The sequence below is a fragment of the Eleginops maclovinus genome, chromosome 11 (genome assembly GCF_036324505.1).
Source record: "Eleginops maclovinus isolate JMC-PN-2008 ecotype Puerto Natales chromosome 11, JC_Emac_rtc_rv5, whole genome shotgun sequence".
Lineage (NCBI taxonomy): Eukaryota > Metazoa > Chordata > Actinopteri > Perciformes > Eleginopidae > Eleginops > Eleginops maclovinus.
In genome coordinates, this window is record NC_086359.1 from 7,687,716 (window position 1) to 7,710,164 (window position 22,449).

A 22,449-nucleotide genomic window follows, 5' to 3' on the forward strand; every position below is an offset into this window, starting at 1 on the left:
AGCCTTTAGTCAAAAGTGTTTAATCAAAATAAAACCTGACAATAGATCGACAACTGCGACATAGACAGCAGGAAATACCCCCCAAAAAACTCAATATTTTTAGTCACATTGATGCTGTGTCTTTTTTCCGCCCACAAATATCTTTGTTCATAGCTGTGTACAATCCGAGCGCAACATGCGGTGCGGTGGTACCGGGTGGAGTTATCCCCCTTGTTCTCACATGTGCTCCGCCCGCCTTCGCTGATTGGATTGCAATGTACCCCGGCTACCACCACTGTAAGAGGGGCTGTGTGTTTTTTCTGTCACCCTCACACTAAGAAACGCCCACCCATATGACCGGTAAAGTCAGTTCAAACTGAAAACACGCTGCCTGCACTCAGACTATCCAGGAGATGTATGAAGTAGGGACGCTAACTCTGACTGAGCTACAGATTTTTTTTAAACCCTATTAGAGTTAAAGACAGGTTGCGTCATTTAAATATCTTTCCATGATTGAGACTGACGTTTTTCTGTGTCATTGCAATCTAATCCTATACATTTATCAAGACTTGTATTGGAATCTGCTGAGTGTGCTCACTGGATGCTTTGGGCGAACAGGTGGCGCATCTCCGGTTCCCTTAATTTGTTATTAGGGGCAAGACGCTTACAGACCGGAGTTTACGCACGTTGCCGGACGTTAAGCATTTAATACCCGCCTTTAAGGTGGGAGAGGGACACGCTGCTTAGTCGTATCCCTTGTTTAAAAGGGCACATTTGACAAGAGAGGTGTGATGCCGGTTGCAGACGGCGACATGGTAGTAGACAACAGCCACGGGTTATACGAGGGTAAAACCCCAAATAGTGCCGGGAATGAGAACATCCTCCCGGCCTCATGCAGTCCTGCGGCGGAAATCCTGAAGACCTTCTATCACACCAAACGGGTCGGGAACTATCTGATCGGGAGGAAGCTGGGAGAAGGGTCCTTCGCCAAAGTTAGAGAAGGGCTCCATGCGATGACTGGGGAAAAGGTAAGACTGTGGGGTCACTAAGTCTAAATGCAACATGGTTTGGTTAAATGAGTTGTATGTTGTCTTTCTTTATTTACCAATGTATTATGATCCTATCATATATCACAGAATTAAAGTTAATGTAATCCTCCTGACTTCTTGAGCTTGGGAAACACAACTCTTGTGAAATAATACACTTTTTTTCTGTAGGAAAATATGTTGGTTCTTTGTGGTTTAGCCTATCTTTTATTAGATTATGAGTGGCACGCACGCAGCATGGGTAGCCTTTTGGTATTTCACATTTCCTTTCAGTGGACAGTGTCAGCTATCTGTTGACCCCTACGTGCCTGTCAGCCAAGCAAAAACCCTCACCTGTTTATATTGACAGTTTGGCTATACATTTTTGTTGCACATATTCCAAATAAGTAATATACTCCGTAGAGAAAGTGTTGTTTGCAATGGAAGGCTTTGTTAATGAGCTCATGCAGCATCACCAGCTGTTGAACTCACCATATGCACAGCAGGGCTTGTTTTCTACCCAAGCTCCTGTGACAATATTTACTTTTTGTGTGTGTTGGAGAAACAGGAAGAGCTGCTTGTGTTTTCCTTACATGTGTTGGATACCTTGTGTGGTCTGTGGCTTTTTCCTGAACCTTCCTTTGTCTGCTGGTGGTGGTGAGCTCACCACTGTGAGCGCGCAAGCCTGTGATAGGAACAGAGAGGGAAATTGGCCGACCTATGGAGCAGAGCTGCTGCTTGCATATGAAATCATGTCGTTGATAAATGGGCTTCAGCCTCATTAGGATTCTGCCAGCGCAGGGCTTTGATATGGACCACCATTGGCCACTGGTTGTCTTTGTCTCCTCAGGCTGTTTTTGAGGGGCAGCCAGAGCATTTGCATATTCGAAAACAAGTACCCCCCTTTTTCTTCATGTGTCCCTACATGTAGACCCATGTCTGTATGTATACATGTACAACAGAATATATGCCACTGAATATATTTAGCATATTAGACATTACCTTATCCTGTGGCCCCCCTCCTCCTCCCTTCCCGTTTGCTGTGAGGAGAAAAGAAAGCGCTCCTCTCCTGTTCCCTCCCTTTGTTGAGGATGATGCAAACACTGGCAATCACACAACCAAGCAGAGCACATGGTCTCTCTCTCTTTACACTCTCTCTCTCATTCAGAGTCTTACAGGCTCTTGAAGGGGGCAAGGGAGTTTATTCAAGCAACAATGTAGTAAGGGGAGAAGAAAATACATTAAAGGGCCTTTTTTTTAATTATCATCCCTAGAAAGCCATTGAGGATGCGGGGATGAGAGACAGTGTGTTTCCAAGCAGGGGGGTTTGAAAGTGAGGAGAGGTGAGGGATGGGGATGTCATGGTCAGGGGGCTTGGGAGGTCATATGCACATGTTTTTGATGTCTGTAACCCACTTTCCCCTCAATACCACCCCACCTCCCCCGTTTTCTGTCTGAGGGGCGCCTGATAAACAACTGAATCCCCCAGAAGCCCCCCGGCTGGGCACACCCCTCCCCCTCTATATCCCCCCCCCCCCCCTTCTTCACATATAGACTAGCCTACTGTAAATACAGTGCCCCATCCCCCCCCCTACACACCCTACACCCCTTCTCTTATCCACGCTGCTTGGCGTAAACATGGGCCATATATTACTGTATTGTGACAGCTCCACCCACGCATATATACGGCCAGGTTTAATTAGCAGTTGTAAAAAGGTTTTCAGAGGTGAATCAATTATCAGAGATGAAAGGACGAAGGTATAAAAGAAAGACAAGCTGAAGGACAGAAGAAAGAGAGGACATACACACAGCCACTTTGGCCCTCACCATTTCATTAATGGATATGGTGATTAGCTTGGCCGGTCATGCCTTTCTATGTCTGTGGGCTCTCCTTGAGATGATTTGCAGTGTATGGTAGCTATGCTCTTGAACTCAGTCTAGACAGGGTACAAGGAGACACACGGGCAGAGGATGAAATAAAGGAGATGGGCATGTTATTGAATGTAATTAGCCACAAAGGGACGTGTTTGTCATAAAGGACATGTTCTCCAGGTTTTATGAGGAGAGTGAAGCTTTTCCTCCAATGAAACAACAAGGGCAGAGAAGCATAGAGTGAAGTCACTGGGATGAGTAATTGAAGGAAGAAAACTTAACACGTATGCCCAGAAAATCTTTCCTTCACAGCCCATCTGTGACAGATATTGAGCCCTTCTATGTTACGTGTTTTTAACTACAACTAAACTCTGTGGCAAATGGGGAAATATCATCTGTCCATTTGGCCTTAGCACCTTTTCAACAGATAGGGTAACATTTGTTTTTCCCTTGGTTTATGATGGTTCAGTTACCCCTCCAACACACACATACCTCCCCCTTCTGCTGCCGCCTCAGGGCCCTATAGCGCCTGGGTTGCCCCACATTGGGAGCAGCTGTGAGGGAGAGGTCAGTGTTGTGTTATATAGTCCGCAATGGAGAAGGAGAAGCTTGTCACCTGTTACGCTGCAACTCTCTTTGAAACCTCTTCCGAAAGCATAGCAGTGCACAAGTGCTTCATTCTCCATGGGTATTATTCACAATATCATATGGCGCAAACTAAAGTCAATGCATTTGCTAAAATGAGTTCCTCATCTAATAGCTTTCTGTGTCCCGTGTCATTTTCTCCAGGTGGCGGTGAAGGTGATTGACAAACGGAAGGCCAAGAAGGACTCGTATGTGACCAAAAACCTGCGGAGGGAGGGCCACATCCAGCAGATGATCCGCCACCCCAACATCACGCAACTGCTAGACATCCTGGAGACGGAGAACAGCTACTACCTGGTGATGGAGCTGTGTCCCGGCGGGAATCTCATGAACCGCATCTATGATAAGAAACGCCTGGATGAGAGGGAGACTCAGAAATACATCCGTCAGTTGGTACTGGCCGTTGAGCACCTGCACAGGGCGGGTGTTGTGCACAGGTAAATAAACACTTAAAATAATGAGCCACACAGACATTGCTCTCCAAAGATAGAGCAGAAGTTAAATGTCTTTAGAAATATTGTCTGTGCCTCCTATAGCTCAAAGAGCTTTGTGCCATTTGTGGGTTAAAGCTTAATTTAATGATCCTCTTTCTCAAAGTGTATGTTAAGTCTGTGTTGTGCACTCCACGAATAACCACATTTGCCATGCTTTAAGAGGTTTTAAAGAAAGCGGCTAAGCATTTCTTAAAAAATAAATACGATTTTACAAAGAGCTGAATTTTCATGCACTGTGCAAGGATAATTCCTGTGCATTTCTCCGACGAAATATTGTTACATCTTGTGATGAAATATTTGAATATATTTAGGGGGGGGGGGAACATAAACTGAATCAGAATCAAATTCCAGATATACAATACACAAAGCTCTTCCTAGGAAAATTTAATTATTTATCTGGGACTCTGGGAACTAAATTTCTGTCATGGTGAACTGGCCCATGTAGATAACTATATAACAGGATTTATAAGACTGAGGAGGGATCTGCAGGCACACAATAGACCCTGAAAATCACCCAGCGTGACCCACATTGAAAAGAGGGGGTGCTGACCTCTCCTACTGCTCATGCATTGTGTGATGATGTGTGGCTTAGATAAGTGTTAACACTGAATCTTTGTTTTACAGGGATCTGAAGATAGAGAACCTCCTGTTGGATGAGCAGGACAACATAAAGCTCATAGGTAAATCAAACACTAACTTTTACAGAAACAAACTCACCTCTCTTTCTATTATAGAGAAATTCAAATACATTTCCCACAATAAAAGAACAGGAACAATTCAAACAGCTAATGCTAAAAGAAAGCCTTTGTTGTCAGTGACTTTACAGAATTACATTTTTCTTAGTCAGAGCCTGACATGCATAGCGTCCCGCATGTGTTGAAGAGCAATTATCCTGTTAAATGCCTCACGAGCTCGCACCATAGTGCTAATTTGCTTCCATTTGTGTGTGTAACGCTTTGACGGGGCGACATGTTTAAGAAGTGAGCTGAAAAGACGGTAATAAACCCAGAAAAAACACTCACCCCACCTCTTCCGTCCTTTAGATTTTGGCCTCAGTAACTGCGCAGGCATCCTGGGATACTCGGACCCCTTCAGCACCCAGTGTGGAAGTCCCGCCTACGCTGCCCCCGAGCTGCTCTCCAGGAAGAAGTACGGGCCCAAGGTGGATGTCTGGTCCATGTGAGTGCATACTTCTTTCTTATATAATGTATGTCGCCAGATATCAGTGTATTGAAATACATCTATTTCACGTGCATTCCGAGCTGAAGTGTGTATTTTGATCTTCCAGTGGTGTGAACATGTATGCGATGTTAACTGGGACTCTGCCGTTCACCGTGGAGCCCTTCAGTCTCCGAGCCCTGCACCAGAAGATGGTGGATAAGGAGATGAACCCTCTACCTCCCTCCCTTTGCACAGGTAAAAACTTGACACAATTGTGTTATAAATTCTCAACTAAAAGGCGTTAATCTAAAGTCGAGAAGAAAATGTATCAATCAACAAACTCATCTACCCTATTTTCATTACATGTCAATGCCCAAGGTAAAACTGACAAGAGTGTGCTGACAAACATATTAGACTTGAAAACAAGATCATATCAGGCGATGTTTTTACGTGAAGGGAAAGAATGTTGGCGGTCCGGTGTCAAGGTGTCAAGAGAAGGCAAACAGGTTGAGATGAAATTGATAATAAGATGATCTATGTTGTTGGAATGAAATGTAGGTAATCTGTCTTTGTGAGTCTTTGGTTTGGATTTTTAAAATGCCCTAATTAAATCTCTCTGACATACACATTTCATTCATTCCAAACAAATGAGAGAACTATGCAATCAGATCAGTTAGACTAATTGATTAGGGCTCTATTACATTTCTTAAGACTCTTGAGAGAAATGCAGCAGTCAGACTCCCTGCTTACTTAGATTAAGCAAACAGTCAGTGAGTTTACTATGGAAATAAAACCCTTGGTGAGTGGAAGGATGCACATGCGCATAAAAATCCAACTGGAACTGATTCCTCAATGACAAGCATTTCTAAAGAATGAACTTGACACACAAATTTAACGCAGCGGTAAATCTGAATGGTAATATTTATGTTTAGTTGAAATTCAAGGACATTGGTGGTCAAAGCAGAGGTAAAGGAATCATCAACAAGTAAACACCAGGTGCAAGTAAACCATGTTTGTGTCTCTATAATTAGAAACATGTTTTACCTACCCGGTTCCTGTCAAGTAACTGGCACTGCATGAAAAGGAGAAATAGCTTATGTTATTTGCCTCAGAAGTATTTGGCAGAGTTTTACTAAACAGTAATAGTGTTTGCTCATAGTTAAAAACAAGTTTCACCAAACAGGTTCCTGTCAAGTCACTGGCACTGCATGAAAAGTAGTAATTTATTTTTATTATTATTATTGTTATTTGCCTCAGGGTTTCCTGTCAGAATTCCAGAGATTGCAGCGCACAATTCCTCGAAATCATTCATTGTAGCCGTTATTCATTTGTAAAATTAGAATATATTTATTTTTCAATATATTTTGTATATATTTTTTAGCCATATTGAAGCTACTTATTCATACTGAGCTTTAACTAATATTGTGTAAAGAAACATTAAGAAATAAAGGGAAACTTTTGGCAAAGGAACAAAAGTGTGTTTATGCTTTGCTGGAAATAGTGACGCTCACCACAATTTGTACTTGCGTCTCTTGTCTCACTCGAACAACAATGAGGGATGACTCAACCCGGTTATGTAACTTATTATCAATCCAATGACAAGGATGTGTCATCTTATCCGTCTTATGTTATACGTGAATGAAAGCGGATAAGGAGGATGAGTGCTGAAGAAATTATGTAATCCAAAAATAAAAATGTCCTTGAGTTGAGAAAACTTATGAATATTTATCCTCCCTCTTTCTGTTTTAGCTGCCATCTGCCTTCTGAAGAAGCTTCTTGAGCCAGATCCCAACAAGCGTCCCAATATTCATCAAGTGATGGCAGATTCCTGGCTACAGCTGGCCAACAAGAACACAGGGGCACCGTACCTCAACAGGTAGGCTCACACACACTTAGAAGTTGTATTTTGCTCATGTCTTCTGTTCAAGCATACATAGAGCAACCTTTTTGCCTTCAATTGTATAGCATCACCAGGGATTAACTTTCTCGTTCTGCGTTCCCTACTGTATCCAGGATCCACATTGAAGAAATAAACCACACAGTGTTGCTGCATATGACGGAGAAGATGAATTACAAGCACAGTGAGGTGCTGAGCGCCGTCCTCACCAACCGCGCATGCCACACTCTGGCTGTCTACTTCCTCCTCAACAAGAAAATGAAGAGACTCTCTAAAGAATACAGGGTAAGGAAATCCTTGCTAACATCTGTCGCATGCAAGAAAAAATGGTTAACTATTAAACAAAACGTAATAAAAGTGGAATTCTAAAGTGAGCAACGTGTGTCAAGTTAGTTACACAGAAACAGGTTTGTCATAATTTGCGGTTTTGCCCTTGCTGTTTAGGAGATGCAGTGTCAAGAAAAAAAGAAAGGAGAAAAGCAGAAAAGCGAATACTTCCAGACCCAGTGGAGGAAGCACGTCGACAAGCTCACCATCCCGCCCAAGCAGACGCCCGTCTACCTGGCTATTGCCAAGGGGCACAGCAAGGAGAAGAAACACCGAACAGGTGAGGGGTCATATGGTGCAAAAGATAACAAGATACAGTATATGTGTTCCAAAAGTACTGCTTTATTTTTATTTATACAGTGTAAGTTGACTGAAAATGCATGTTCTTTACATTTGCGTAGTTACCAGTTCATCTGTCCAATCATCCATCCATCCATCCATCCATCCATTCCTTCATCCATCCCTTCATCCATCCATCCATCCATCCAACCACCCACCCATCCACCCATAAGAAGAAACATCCTGGTTGCCATTCAATCGTAGGGCAAACACAAACCTTTTTAAAATGTAATTTAGCTGGTGTCAGCCAGATTAAATTACTAAACAGTATAGAACAGTGAAGATACTATTAGGAATTGATCTAAATTTGATCTAGCAACACAGCAGCATTGTCAATGTTTTATCAAAAAAATAAAATAACTAGGCCAGTGATTTCTAACAGATAATGATAGGTGGTCATAAACACTCTGTAGAAGAGCTTGCAAGTGATAAACTCCTTTTCCTAAAAGAGGTACTGTAAAGAAAAAGCCATAGGCTATTCCAGATCCAGCATGTCAGGCTAAGTCAGTCTTCACACAGATGTAATCTGTACAGAATGTTCTTGTACCTTTTACACCTGCTTGTTACATACAGAGGATTTTCACTGACATGATTCATACAGACATATAGACTCCGCTGAAAGTATATGCTGTTCTCAATGCTTTACTCAGTTGTATATGCAGTGAAACCAAATCTAATATGAGAGTGACAGTGTTCCAAAACTAAAATGCTTCTAATTTCCTCCTCAGGTATATTGCGTGCCATAACTGGTGGCCATCGTAATTCACCTCTGGCCCCACCCGGAACAGTCGCCTCTTCCTCCATGGAATACCTAGAGATCCAACCTCTGTTTTCCAACACCCCTCAGCAACGGAGGCGCTTGGCCACTCTCCCACAAGTCAATACAAGCCCAGAACACAACATACCTGCCCCGCCAGCACCATCACCGATCGGCATGCATTCCTTCGGCTCGCTCTCCAAAGCTGAGCAAATTGAAGACACCCCCAGCTCACCCTGGTACAAGCTGACCAACGGGACCCTGTCCCCGCCGCGCCACGTCTCTGCCTTCCAACCCGACTCCTCATACTTGAAGAAGGCCACAATCCCGAGTCCTCCTGTCCTAATTGTCAACCCGCAGCCCAAGAAGAGCATCTCGTCAGATTGGGGCGCATCTTCTGACACCAGCGGCAGCCCTCCCAGCACTATAGGGAGCCCCCCAGGGAACTCAGCATTCAGCCCTCCGAAGTCAGCCTTCAGTGCCCTCAACCCCACCTCAGCATTCAGTCCTCCTTCCAACAACAACAGCAGCAGCAGCGATCCAGACAGCCCAACGCACCGCAGCAAGTTCCCCTCTATGGGAATCGGACAGATCCTAAAGAAGAAAGTCCAACTGCAGCCGTTCTCCTTCCGGCCAGAACAAGTGGTTGAGGAAGTGGTGTCACCCCCTCCTTACCCCATGCAGACTCTCCTCTGTGCTTCAGGTGCACTTAAGACCCTCTGCTGAGGGATACATGGCAAGAATGAAAAAAAGACAGACTGAACTCAAGGCCACTCTCAACATTTGTTTAAGTTGGAGAGGTCTTCCAGAGCGGCCTTTTGAAATGTGAACTGTCCCTTTATTGCAACTGAGCCACTTTTCAAGACAGACTTGAAAAAAAAGAACAAAAAGGAGGTTTGAGTGACAGTAAAAAATAACGTATCCCTAGTCACCACTATCATAATGTAATAAGAAGTGATGGCGCTGAGAATACGAGATTGGAAATTGATCCTTAAGCAATGAATACACTTCACTGTGGCCTAGATACAGAGTGGACATGGGACGGATGTAATACACACACATGCACATACATACACACGCAAAACACTGTATTATAAACTGAGTTAAGAGGTACTCTCTTATGTAGTATTGCTGTAACTGGTTACTAATTGAGCCGTAGACTGATTCACACCAGCTAACAGACCCCAACTCTTACCCTTACCTTGATTACATGTATAAATGTTTTGTCTCTGTGAAAACACTCTCTAAAAACCCGTTGACCTCCAGCCAGCTGCCACTGTATCCTCAAAGCTGGCTGGACGAAGAAGCTCACTGCACTATTCCTTGAAACCAAATCTGTAGTAACAATGTGTGTTTGTACCATCTCTTACCTCACTGCATTATTCATACATTAATGTAAAACAGCAGTAAGTTGTGACTTGCTTGTGTGGATTTTGCCACAGTGTTGCAGTGTACGAGCGTTAGTGCCATTAGTATCCACACACCGAGATAGAAGTAGACACCGAGAGACGAGTCGTCCTCTCAATTTTTATAGCGGTCTCATAAACTATCACTCAACAGTGATAATAACTCACAGCTATAACTTTTTATATACTAGTGTTACATCATCTCCACGACCCACAGGGAAACTGTCAAAGTCTTGGTTATGACTTTCACAACCTGATCATAGTAAGCTTTGGGAACAAAAAAAAAAGATTTTAAAAAAAAAGAATCAAAAGCCTTATGAAACTTAGGAACCTCGCCAAAGGCTGAGGTAATGAACGTAGAAGAATCGTGTCACATCCATGAAAATAATTCACTTCCTTTTGTCTTAATGCTGTAGTTTGTGCAATAGTCTTAAGTGTTAACTGCAATGACGAGTATTTGCCAAGAGCTCTCTGAGAGCAACGTGAAAATTGTGCTTGTAAATAACAGTACGACTCGTGTGTTCCTGTCACTTATTCAGTTCGATTGAAAAATGTTTGTACAATTGATCTATTTGCACCTTTGCGCCATAAAACAATTTGACGAAAAGGCTTCCACTGGCACATGAGGCTTCTCACTGTTAAGATACTAATGAATCTCTTCCTGTCGAAATGAAAAAAAAATTGCATGCAAAGTTTCACGAGTCCAACTGTAGCGTCAACATTTGAACTTACGTCTTTTTACCTTTTTTGTGGTTGATACTGAGATTGATACAGACTTGAGGGGGGGGGTGGTCTTTTGTAAGATTTTGTAACGGAGGGTTTTGTTTGAGTGTCGAGAGATTTCTATGCTGTATAAAGTATTTTAAATATTTATACTAAATCCATTATGTTTCTGTCTGTTCTTTCACATGTCTGGCTTTCTCTACATGTGCTAAGTGCACACATTCCAAATTTTATTGGCTGAATAAACATAGAATTAATACACTTAAATAACTATAATTAGGGAAGTAATTTCGCAGAATCTTGATAATTTATGTGTAATTTACACAATGCCTGAAGCGTCTAATTTAGTGCTAAAGCTCTCAGCTCCAGGACCACTTAATAAAATGTGTCCTCTGCTGTGGAAGGGGTCTATGTTACTTTACAACCTGAATGTGCCACTTGTCTCACATACCATATAAATTTCCCACGGGAAACCTGTGGTGGGTAAAAAAAGAAAAAAACCACACACCCTTGGAACAGCTGAAGGATCCTTGGGACTAATACATACAGGCATATCACGACCCCTCCCTCTTCACTCACTCCCCCCCACCCCCACCCCACACACACACACACACACACACACACACACACACTGTAGACACTAATCTTCTCAGCTGTGGCCCCCATCATAAACCCCTTTGGGTGACACTGGCCTTACGAGACAAAGAAGGGGGATCACCAGAGCTCTGAGACAAACACACAGGCCGACACAAACACGGCTGTCCGATTAATCGCCGTGGCTAAGCCGATAAAAGCCAAGGGGCAAGAGTGGCTCAAAAATGCATTAAAGCCGGAGCCTTTTGTTTACCAAAAACAGACAGACAGTTATTGAAATCCCCAGGCGGTCTGGGGTACTGTGGCTTAACCACAGCGCTGGGCGAAAGGATGGCGTACACCATGGGGTGTGTACAGGTCATACCTGTACTGTGCTTCTGTTGTGACACCTGTAGTAGGTGAACACACACACACAAACCACTGACAGAGTGGGGCTCTCCTAATAGTAAGGTGGTTATATTTTAAGTAACATATCCATGTGGGGAGGGATGGTGACATGCAATTATTTCAAAATCCTGCTATATAGCAGAAGAGTAATCATTGTGTTGATTAATTGTTTGCCATTTATAAAGCAGGAGTGGAAAATAATATAATAATATATTATCGGAATTTTGTTTAATTTGGGGATTTGCTGCTTCCCTGTTATCAATGTGAATGTGTTGCTTATAAAAAAACATGTCTATCCATAAATGTAATTGACATTTTCACTACCTTTGCACATTTTATATACTAAATATTTAATGGGAAATGTATCAGACAGATTTATAAGTAATGAAAATGTAAGAAAAACATGCAGTGTTACTCTGCATTTTTGAGGATTCTGATTGCCGAGGCAAGTTTTTCTCTATAAATATTTAATCTTAGGAAGCATTATTTGAGGAATCCCTACTGAAGAGATAAAGAAGAAAAATTATTTTCCTTGACCCGCAGATTATTTTGACGTTAATCTTTGTGTAAACAGGTCAAGTTACAATGACAAGTCCTGTGATAAACAAACGCCCCCATTTGCCATCCCAGCAGGGGAAGCCAATAAGCCGAAATCTTTCACTATAATCATATCAGGGGACTTTTAATATTGTGTATCATAGCCGTTATAAAATATTAGAAAGCAGTAAGTTTGTCGGGTTTCCCCCAAAATATTTCTGAAATATTTGGGATGTTAATATTGTTCTATCAATATAAAATGTCTTGTGATTAAAATAATTATCAATAATAACCAAGATACACTTTGGGTTTGGATTGAAACCTGTAAATAAGAGGGCCGAAGTATGCTTTATATTTGTTAAATCAGATCCTTTCTAAAGGTTGGAAGAAAATGAAATAGCCAATTGCTTACCTGAATAACAGCAGTCATTAATGCTCATCAAACACTATTCATAAATTGTCTTTAAACACACAAATCAGTTTTTAATATTTAAATCACCTTTAATGACAGGCCATACTGACCACTTACTGTACATCAGGAAATTGTTTCTGCCAGTCTGTTCAGGCTTAGATCCTGATGACACTAATCCTGTTTTCAGTCCCCATCTCATCACATATATGCACACACACTCACACCAGGGTATCACTGGCAACGAGCCGAGCCTTTGTGTCTGTGAAAAACAGACTATTAACCTGCATCCCAGTGCCGTACACCAGGGAGTGTGCATCTCAACCACACACTGAAAACCTGAGCATCCTGGTTCAACCGCACAGAACTACCACCTTCCCATACATGCAGAGGAAGAGGAGTAGAGAGTCAGAGACTTCCTGGCCGACACCGATATACACTAAGATGTGTGGTAAATAAACAAGCAGATGTTTTTAATGAAGGACGAGGCTTGACGACTCATAGGGGATTTGGGTTATTTGGTTACTGACTAGCAGTCGATCCTGTTTCGATCTCAGACACAGATGAAGGTGATTAAAGAAAATAGAAGGCTGTGGCTTATCAGAGATTTCACACTTCACTCAAGAGGTACCGTTTGTAAAGCAAGACCGACCGGGCTGAGTTTCCCAAACACTTTTGACCCCAAGATCATGTTACACCTACTGATTCCAGAGATTAACTTGAGAAATGTACCCTTCCAAGGTTTCAAGGTTTTATTGGTCATATGCACAGCATATACAACGTATATGTTGGCAATGAAAATCTTATATCCCATGCTCCTCCAACAACTCAACATACATGGTGCAAATAAGATAAATAAAATAGTGCAAAAAGAGAGAAGAATATTTACAATAACAATAAAGATTTAAGGATGTGAAATATATACATATGTGGAATACATATACAATACACAAAGTATTTAAAAACACTGTACAGTAATTTAAATACTTTACTCGTTGAATGAGGAGGTATGGACAGATGCATATATTACGTATAAACAGATATATATATGTGTACCATAAACAGATGTGAGTAGACATTCACAGAGCTCAGGAGTTCAGCAGTCTTATAGCCTGTGGTATAAAACTGTCCCTGAGTCTGGTGGTCTTGGTCCGGATGCTGCGGTACCGTCTGCCAGACGGCAGCAGACAGAACAGATTGTTGCAGGGGTGATGGGGGTCCTTTATTATCCTACCGGCCTTCTTCCTACACCGCTGGGTGTAGAGGTCCTCCATGGATGGCAGCTCTGTCCTGGTGATGTGCTGAGCAGTTTTCACCACCCTCTGTAGAGTCTTACGGTTGAGGGCAGTGCAACTGCCATACCAGGCGGTGATGCAGCCAGTCAGGAGTTCTGTCCCAGACTTTCCTCTACTTAATTAACTGGAGCTTAAATGCACGGCGCAGCTGAATAACAATCAGAGACTGTGACGAATCACAAAAGAATACAGAGCTAATATAATAGAGTTACCCCAGAAATTGGTCATAAACAAGCATGAGCAAACATTAGCAACTGGTGGGGTGTGGTTCTTTTGTCAGGGGGAAACCAAATTGAATGTTTGGAGGGCAGAAAATTGCAATTAAATACAAGAGAAGAGTAATGATTAAAATGTGTATAACTGAGATGATGGTTGTTTATCAATCTTTGAACAGTACCTAAAGATGAAAACTCCCTCTCCTCTTTGCTCACTTTGTTACAGCACCAACATTGGAACTGAATGTAAGTCTCTAAAACCCACACACAGAACATTTTCTCACACAAAATAATCCTTTTCATATATTCGAAAAGAACAACATGTTTTGTAAGTTGGCAAACAGGTGGCACTCCTTGAGATATTTTTGCTCTCAAAAACAAGATCAGAAATTCAATCAAAGAGCAGAGCTCAGCCAATAGGATCTCCGTCTGTGGCAACAGCAGCATCAGGGTGAGCTGCCATTGGTTCCATGTTTCACACAGGGAAAGCTGTAATTGGCTGATAGCGTGCCGAGGCTTCATTGCCTCCATGGCAACATTGCTTCCTTATTGCTTGGGGAAGGTGAAAAGGAGGGAAAGAGGGGAGGCGACTCTCACTCAGACACTACCTCTGCATTATTCATCCTTTGTCCCCGAGTGCTTGTAGAATGTGTGTGGATGCGCTGACTGATGCATGTGTGTGTTTGTGCGCTTCTACGTTGGTCCTGGTTTGAGTGATGATTGGTTGAGAGTTAAGGGGTGAATGGGGAGAAACCGGTGCAATAATTGCACTCATAAGTGCAATGCATCCAGCAACACCATGTCTATATATAAAACAGCTAAATGAGTTCAGAGAACATTCAGTGAGTGCTGACTCTAAACACAGCCTTAACTGCTCTGAAAGGAAGATAAACAGGAGCGTCTGCCAGGGTGCAACAGCGCACATCTGGGCAAACGACCGGCCAGCCTGCAGCATACGCTCTCAGTGCACCGCATCCTAAAGGGAGGACTGGATCAAGACAACACCACCACTAGCAACAACAACAACAACAAAAACCATGCCGGCTTGTTTGTTGTTGTTTTGACTGTTTGTTGTTTTTTTCCCAGCAGTTGAGGGAGGGGATAATAACTGTGAGGGGGAGGGAGAAAGATGGGCAAGGGTGGGGTTAGCAGTGAGAAAAACATCACACAGAGATTAGTGTGTGTGTGTGTGTGTGGGGGGTTCACTAAGGACTCCTCCCCCTGTAAGTCTGAGCATGAGCAGGGGATAACGTCTGTTGACAGGCGTGCCGGCTAGCGAGCTGGCTGGCTGTTCCTCCGGCAGTGAACAGGATGACGAGATGGCAATAGGCACTCAGCGTAGCACGTGCTCTCAGTTGCCATCGCAACCTGCCCTTGGATACAGCATGCTGGTTGGCCGTTTCTAACTGTTGTTGTTCTGCGAGGCTGATGAAACCTCGTGGGTGAGGGAGGGCAAGCGGTACAGCATGTATCTGCTTTCCCGCCTGGTAGAAAGTGTTGCTAGGCACATTAGAGGTCAGTTGGTAAACAAACACTCAGCCTTTAATATGTAGTCACACTCCCTTGACCCCAAACACCTTGTACACGCAGTCTAAGTCCAATAAATACTTCTAATTAGAGACACAGCAGGACGTGCCATTGATCCAAACGATCTTCCGGCTCAAAGAAACATTAAAAAGATCCTGATAGTCTAAGTTTCCCCCTTTATGTAAAACTGACATTAAGATGCATTTTTAAATTAATGCCTTGTTTTGGAAACAGTTGAATACTTTATTATTCAAAAAAATAAGCTTTTACAAAAATACACAAGCAATAACAAACATATAAAGAGTCAATGTATAATAATTATGGAACATGTTGGAAAAATGTTTAGTCTGGATAACATCTAAACTAAAGAACGCAAATGATGAACCTATCTGTGATGCAGCCCAAATTTAAATGTGTGTATTTTCCCAATGCAAATTCATCAAATGTTGTATGTAATGTGTGTAACTTGTGGCCATAACATGGTGATGAAAAGCCATCCTTAAAGGGGTCTTTGCTTTCAAGAAGAGAGGAACAGAGTGTGTGTGTGTGTGTGTGTGTGTGTGTGTGTGTGTGTGTGTGTGTGTGTGTGTGTGTGTGTGTGTGTGTGTGTGGCCTTGAGCGGCCAGATCAATACAGCATTGTGCTGAGTGTGCAGCCTGCCTGATGAAATCCAACACAAATAAACATTCTGCTCACAGTGTACATTCACTCTGCACCACAACAGGCGGAGAAGATTGTGCCACGCGCCACAGGAGCAGAGCTGACAACAAGATTGATTACATGTGCAGGCGGTCTTTGTTTCACCGTCGCTAATCAGGAAAAACCGGAGTGGAAGCTCTGTGTGGTGTGGTGTGTGTGTGTGTGTGTGTGTATTTACACACAAGGTGAAGCCAGGACCAAATGTATTACTGAAGGAATGTGGTCGAGATGAAATTTAGCGGAGGAGGCAATAACTCTAAAGGCAGGGGCGAGGAGTCCCGTTCAACACCTGGACACAACACCCACCTAGACAAGTTGACATTTATCACCCGCATCAGTCCTGAAGGCTGGTGTCAATCTCCTCCAGCCTCTGGGCCAAGGACATGATCAGCATTTTCATCTGGGAATGACAGGAGAGAAGGCGAAGCGTTTAAAGGTGCAGGGATGGAAAGAGCAAGAGGGGCAGAAACAAAAGTAAAAGAGTGAGGATGGAGTAGGTGGATAAGAAGGCGAAAGGATGGGGAAGAAATGAAGGAGAAGTTGGACAGGTGGGAAATGGAGGGAGCAGCAGGAAGCAGCGAGGAAGAAAGAAGGGTGGAGTACAGATAATTGGAAAAGGGGGACAGCGAAGAAGAATGACGAAACCCAAAGGGGAAGCAGTCAGGCATGGATGGGTATGAAGGGGGGAGAGAGAGGAGGAGAAGGGGAGACAGGTCAGTGAGTGTACAAGATGAAGCACCCAAACAAGTGTCTGGGAGACAGACAGAATACATTAAGTATGGCGGCACCTTTATCAGACACATTAGTAAAAGCCGAGGGCAAGGAGAGTCTGGCTGGGTTTAACATGTTGATAATAGTAACACAACCTCGATCACATCTACTGATTAAAAACAACCTTAATTTAAAGAAATATTTCCCCCCCCCCCAATTAGCAAAACAAATAGGGCGGCAATTATGATTTTCTCATAGTTTACCAAATGTCTGCAAACAGCTTTGGAAGTAAAATTGCTTCAAAACGTTATTTGCACTCCCAATTATTTATATTATCTAGAAGCGGTGACATGTTTACTTAGCAGAGTAAAAGTAAAGTATATTTCTTTGTTGAGAAGGTAATGGATGAGTATTGATCATTTGAGTTTTGGGGGAATAAAGCTGAACTTCTCTTGTGTTGAATATAAATGTCACAATACAAGGAGTATTGTAGGTACTTTGTGAAAGTCTAAAATTGGTAAAACACTCCTCAGCAGCTTTCTGATTCACCACTTTTGAAACTTGTTGTACCGAAACATTTCAGTTGGCAAAAAATATTGAATTTGATCAAATGATAGATTTAATTTATTTTCCAATTTTTGCGAGAAAATTGACTTCTGGCAGAACAGCTTTGGGCGGAAAGTCATACTGAATGTTGAGGGAACTAAATTAAAGTGGAACTCGTCAGTAAAAAAGCCATAATAAGTTATGCTGACAGACATGTGTTGACAGAAAGCCCTGATTTGACTTCATGACCTACTCAAAGGCCTTCATAATCCTGTTACAATGCGGCCCTGATGGCTACAATACCACATATAATGAATACAATCAGCATATAACCATAGTCAGAATAATCACTCCGCTATTAAACACAGTGGATAAAGAGGTAGATCTAAGAGGTAACCTAGATATTAACCAAAGAGAAAAAAAAAAGGTGTGCCTGATACCTTCATCACATAACACACCCCTTGTTTGAGTGACACAATAAAAGTTATAAGGTCAATAACCTGCTGCCAACTGTAAGCAATTAAAAAAACAAATGCCTAGTAAAACAAAATTCCATGCATACACCCAGCTCCACCAACAAAGACACTTCATGATCATAACATGTTTTTCCACTCAAAGATTCCTCAGCATGCTCCCCATCACAGCTTTTGTCCTTTGTGCAACAGTGCTGCTGCACAGTACCGCCACCTACTGGCCACTCTGAGAACTGTGGATATATTTAAACAAAGGGTGATTAAGAATAACTTTGGGAACCACTACCTACACCTGTGCAGTGACACATGTGCCTTCTTATTTTTATATATTAAAAAAATAAAATAATAATACAGCAGCAAACAGAAACGGAATTGAAAGCTAAAAATATAGAGTAAATAAAAAGAAATGGATTTGGATCTGAAACTTACTGAAAATATACTTATATTCTTTTTTGTTTTATTCTAGTCTAACGTGGTGTTATATGAATCACTTTGCAGGGGGTGACATGGTGAGATGAGGTAATGTCTGATTCAAACGTCTGCCCGTCAGAGGACAGAGGGTTTTCAAGAACTAAGCTGATGTCACGATCAGAAAAACCTGAGCATTAATAATCAATGAGAGGGGAGCGCTAATGCAATGTGAGAGCACTGTCAACACAGAGAACAGTGACTCATAACTGACAGTGTGATGCAGAGATCAGAAGTTTTCCATCATTTTTACACCACTTTAAAGGATTAATCTGTACCTATGTGGGTGGAAAAAGACATTGCTAAACAACGTATAAGGATTAAGAGCAGACGTATAGATCAGTGGATTTAAAATTGTAATCTGAGAGCGTTATAATATCAAGAAAAACAGACAAAGAAAAGCAGCAGGAATCATTTACCTCTTTCAGCTGTTGTTCAACAATGCCTCTGTACTCCAATGTGACTGGCTGCTCTTTGGGGCCATCTGCTGCCAACATCTGGCTAGCAGAGCCGAGCACGTAGCTGAAAAAGATTGACAGTGTCAAATTATGGAGCTAAATGTGTTAGGGTGCTAAATGTGCAGTTTGTAAGTGTAAAGATTGTCACATTCAGTTTTGTGGAAGCCATATTTTGAGGTGTGGTATTGAACTACTGGTTTTATACATCATTTATTGAGAAAGATATTAATAGATGCAGCCCTGATCTCATTTTATGAGCTTTAAGTGTGGTTTTACTTCCTTGTGCCTTCAGTTGTTGGTGTATTCCAGCAAACACAACCAGCAGTAAAGGAAATTATAGTGTAAGAAATAATAATCAATATCATGTGTAACTACAACACTGTCTTATTTTGAAACTGTTTATTTTGTAACCGGATGTTTTTAGCCTCAGATAGCATGTAGCTAATATTGTATTGTATATACGAGTAGAGGAGAAGGACGCGTGGAGTTACATACTAAACACACCGCCTCTACCTCTCACTCATGGATGCTGCAATAATGCTCTTACGTGTTTAATAACTAATACACCTCAGAAGAATTGCAAAATAGAATATCGTAGGTGGAATCTTCATGACTACGCCAACAGATGGCGACGGTGACGTCATTAGAGAACCCCCACCGACGACGTCAGCCAATAGAAGAGACGGGAAACACCCATGTGACGACAAGGGGCCAACAGGATCCAGCCCCCCGCTACCAACCAATGAGATAAGACGAGACCGGAACTCGTCTTATTTTGAAGTTGTTTATTTGTATGACCGGAAAGGGATAGTTACACAAATGATGATTGTATTGTAAAATCGATCTCTTTTGTCCGCTGACCACCAGACAGATAAATTATTTTCGTTTCGACTCTTAAGGGGCCTGTGGAAGCAAGTCCCGAACCATTGAGCCACAGCCAATAGCTGTGAAACTTTTGTAAAACCTACTGCCGCATCCTTTTATTAAATACTCTTTTCAAAACTGAACTAGAGGAGCTTCACTTTGTTTTCATTTAAACCTACTCCAGGACATCGAATAAACAAACACTTCAACAATAGTTACTATATTTGTAAAATAACTTCACAGCTGTACAACATGTTTCACAGTCCACATACCAAAGAATCCTAAACATACCTGTCAATGTCTGCGACATTAAAAAAAAAAGTAAATCTCTTGTGGTCCAGCTTCTTAGGCGTTGATTGGTAAATCAAGCCGAGCACAGATTGGCAGCCTCGACAGAATAGATCTAGGATGAGACTGTAGAGGAGATAAAAAAAGAAAATCCAACAAGTAGTCAGTTTTCATTTAACAAAACCACATTTCCTTTAAATGTTCTTTAAATGTCACCCTAACCCTATTATAAAAGCCAGGTTTTAAACTGGTAAAACTACACTGCTCAAAACAATCACATCTAGGGTTGCAAAATTCCAGGAATTTTCCAAGATGGAAACTTTCCATGGGAATTTAAGGGAATAAACAGGACTAAACTGGGAATTTTCAAAATTGAAGGTTGGCTCTTCATAGGGAACTTAAATATAGTTGGGGAAAGTATATCTTAGCATAATCTTGACTAAAACAAACAGATGCCATTCAAGTATATCCATGCCATTCCTCAATCACATGCAAACATAGCAAACTGCTTACTGCATGGCTAATGAGACCACACCCCTACAGGCACTGTGCATTCCTCCATCACATAGACATATGATTTCTAGAAGACTGGACCACACTTTTGAGCCCAAAGCACAAGAGTATTGAAGCCTCACATTTGAACCTGTGAGCTACACAAAGTGAAGTAAGGTTTGATGATATTATGGGTTATATATTTATTTTATGTTTAAATTGCAAATATCACACACAGATGCATTCATGTAGTAGATAGCTAGCTGATGACTTAGATGCTAAATAAGTTCATCACTTAATTTACCATCTATGAGGCACTCTTATAAGATGCTAGCTACCTCAAATGTGGTGCTTTTTGTATCTGCCTCCTGCAAGATGTTTTGAAGATCATTCCAGTTGTTTAGCTAGCCTAACTATTTATATATCTGTTCATGCCATTGCATCAATTCCCATTGAGTTCCCATACATTCCAATAACTCCGATTATTCCCATGGAAACTTTCCAATGTGGAATATTTCCAAAAGTCCCCAGCTTAACTTCCCATGGAAATTTACAGGAAATTTTCCAACCCTTTGCAACCGTAATCACATCAGATGCTTGTATCTATGCCTGACATCGTCGGGGCATGCTCCTATTCTGGCAAATGCCAATCGAGCTCCACGGTGCCGGACAGTGAGCACAGGGCCCATTAGAGGGTTTCGGGCCCTCAGGTAACCCTCATGAAGTCTGTTTCTGATTGTTTGGTTCTTGAAGTGCCTGTCTCTTACAATCTCCTCCATGCTCTTGAGACTATGCTTGGAAGCACAGCAGACCTTCTGGCAATGGCATGTATTGATGTGCCATCCTGACTGCCTGTGCAACCGCTGTTGGGTCGAGGTATCGCCTCATGCTACCAACACTGACCCTAGCCAGGTCAGCTGATAAAAATGGTTCCTTTGCATTTTTGGAGCAGTGTAATTGGTTATGGCCTCAAGGTATTTCGGTTGGGGGAAGCTAACAGTGATGAACCATTTGTATCATCCTCCAAAAGCCATCCTAATTTTTTTCTGAAAAAACGATGCAGAAGATTTTTAAATGTTGTCTTCCAAAATGTACCGTTTTCCTTCTTACCAGAGGGATCGTTTGTTCACTTCATGCAGGCGAGTGTCTTTTCCTATCACGACGTTGTCAGAGACCCCTAGGACCAAATCATTCCAAATATGTCAGTAAAGTAACGCAGGATTGTATTCATAATGTAACATCGATATGTAGTTTCCCAACCTTAACAGTGCATTTGAACGCAACATTCTGACAGACTTCATAAAACTGCACCAACTAGCTTGCGAACGGCCACGTTTACAGTTTAAAGTCATACATACAATGGATACGATATACATTTTAGAACAACCCAACAATGAATAAAATAAGCAGGCTAACCCCATACTCACGTTTCAATTTGATCTGGTTTGGTTCGTCGTCACTCCCATCCCAGGACATTGAATCCCCGACAGGCAGCTTGCACTTACCGCAGATGAAGACCACAGGTTTGTCCTCTGGGTTCTCTTCCTCCTCTGCATGGCCAAACAACATTTTCTCGACGCCAGAAAAGGCAGAACTGGTTTCAAACGTTGTATTTAGAAGGTATGTCTGATCGTGGTTTAGCGACTTCACTTCTCGTGTCATGTCTACTACTTTCTCTGTTTCGAAATTACGCGGGAGGGTAATTTACGTGTGGGAGAGCAACGTAGTTTCCGTTAAACGCGAGATGATAACTTATGTGTACTTCCGCTGTCGTCTGATAGGGACGAACCAACATTGACAAATTGTGCTTTTGGAAAGCTAACAATCAGAAAGTGTGCCCTGGTGATCTCAATAATGGCAA

General features: G+C 42.1%; 2 protein-coding genes across 2 annotated transcripts; one reads left to right on the forward strand and one right to left on the reverse strand.

Annotated features, from left to right (window-relative positions):
• The first annotated feature begins 334 nt into the window (after nt 1-334).
• On the forward strand, nt 335-10,748 carry hunk (hormonally up-regulated Neu-associated kinase). The gene is made up of 9 exons (XM_063894256.1): nt 335-1,007; nt 3,666-3,958; nt 4,640-4,695; nt 5,059-5,194; nt 5,304-5,431; nt 6,926-7,052; nt 7,190-7,358; nt 7,518-7,680; nt 8,468-10,748. The coding sequence occupies exons 1-9, from the start codon at nt 771-773 to the stop codon at nt 9,220-9,222; spliced, it is 2,064 nt and encodes a 687-aa protein (XP_063750326.1). The 5' UTR covers nt 335-770; the 3' UTR covers nt 9,223-10,748.
• A 5,060-nt stretch (nt 10,749-15,808) lies between these two features.
• mis18a (MIS18 kinetochore protein A) lies at nt 15,809-22,436 on the reverse strand. Its single transcript, XM_063896138.1, has 5 exons — nt 22,016-22,436; nt 21,699-21,765; nt 20,100-20,222; nt 18,906-19,008; nt 15,809-16,688 (listed from the first exon to the last, which is right to left on the reverse strand). Exons 1-5 carry the CDS (start codon nt 22,248-22,250, stop codon nt 16,623-16,625), a joined length of 594 nt encoding a protein of 197 aa, XP_063752208.1. The 5' UTR covers nt 22,251-22,436; the 3' UTR covers nt 15,809-16,622.
• Nucleotides 22,437-22,449: the final 13 nt, after the last annotated feature.

Bases quoted from the DNA above. Each gene is read 5' to 3' on its own strand.
- mis18a (XM_063896138.1), bottom strand. From the start codon at position 22,250: ATGACACGAGAAGTGAAGTCGCTAAACCACGATCAGACATACCTTCTA. The intron at 21,766-22,015 runs GTGAGTATGGGG...ATTTGGTCCTAG, and splicing joins AAACCAGATCAAATTGAAAC to GGGTCTCTGACAACGTCGTG. The intron at 20,223-21,698 runs GTAAGAAGGAAA...TCTCCTCTACAG, and splicing joins GTGAACAAACGATCCCTCTG to TCTCATCCTAGATCTATTCT.
- hunk (XM_063894256.1), top strand. From the start codon at position 771: ATGCCGGTTGCAGACGGCGACATGGTAGTAGACAACAGCCACGGGTTA. The intron at 5,195-5,303 runs GTGAGTGCATAC...TTGATCTTCCAG, and splicing joins AAGGTGGATGTCTGGTCCAT to TGGTGTGAACATGTATGCGA. The intron at 7,681-8,467 runs GTGAGGGGTCAT...TTTCCTCCTCAG, and splicing joins GGAGAAGAAACACCGAACAG to GTATATTGCGTGCCATAACT.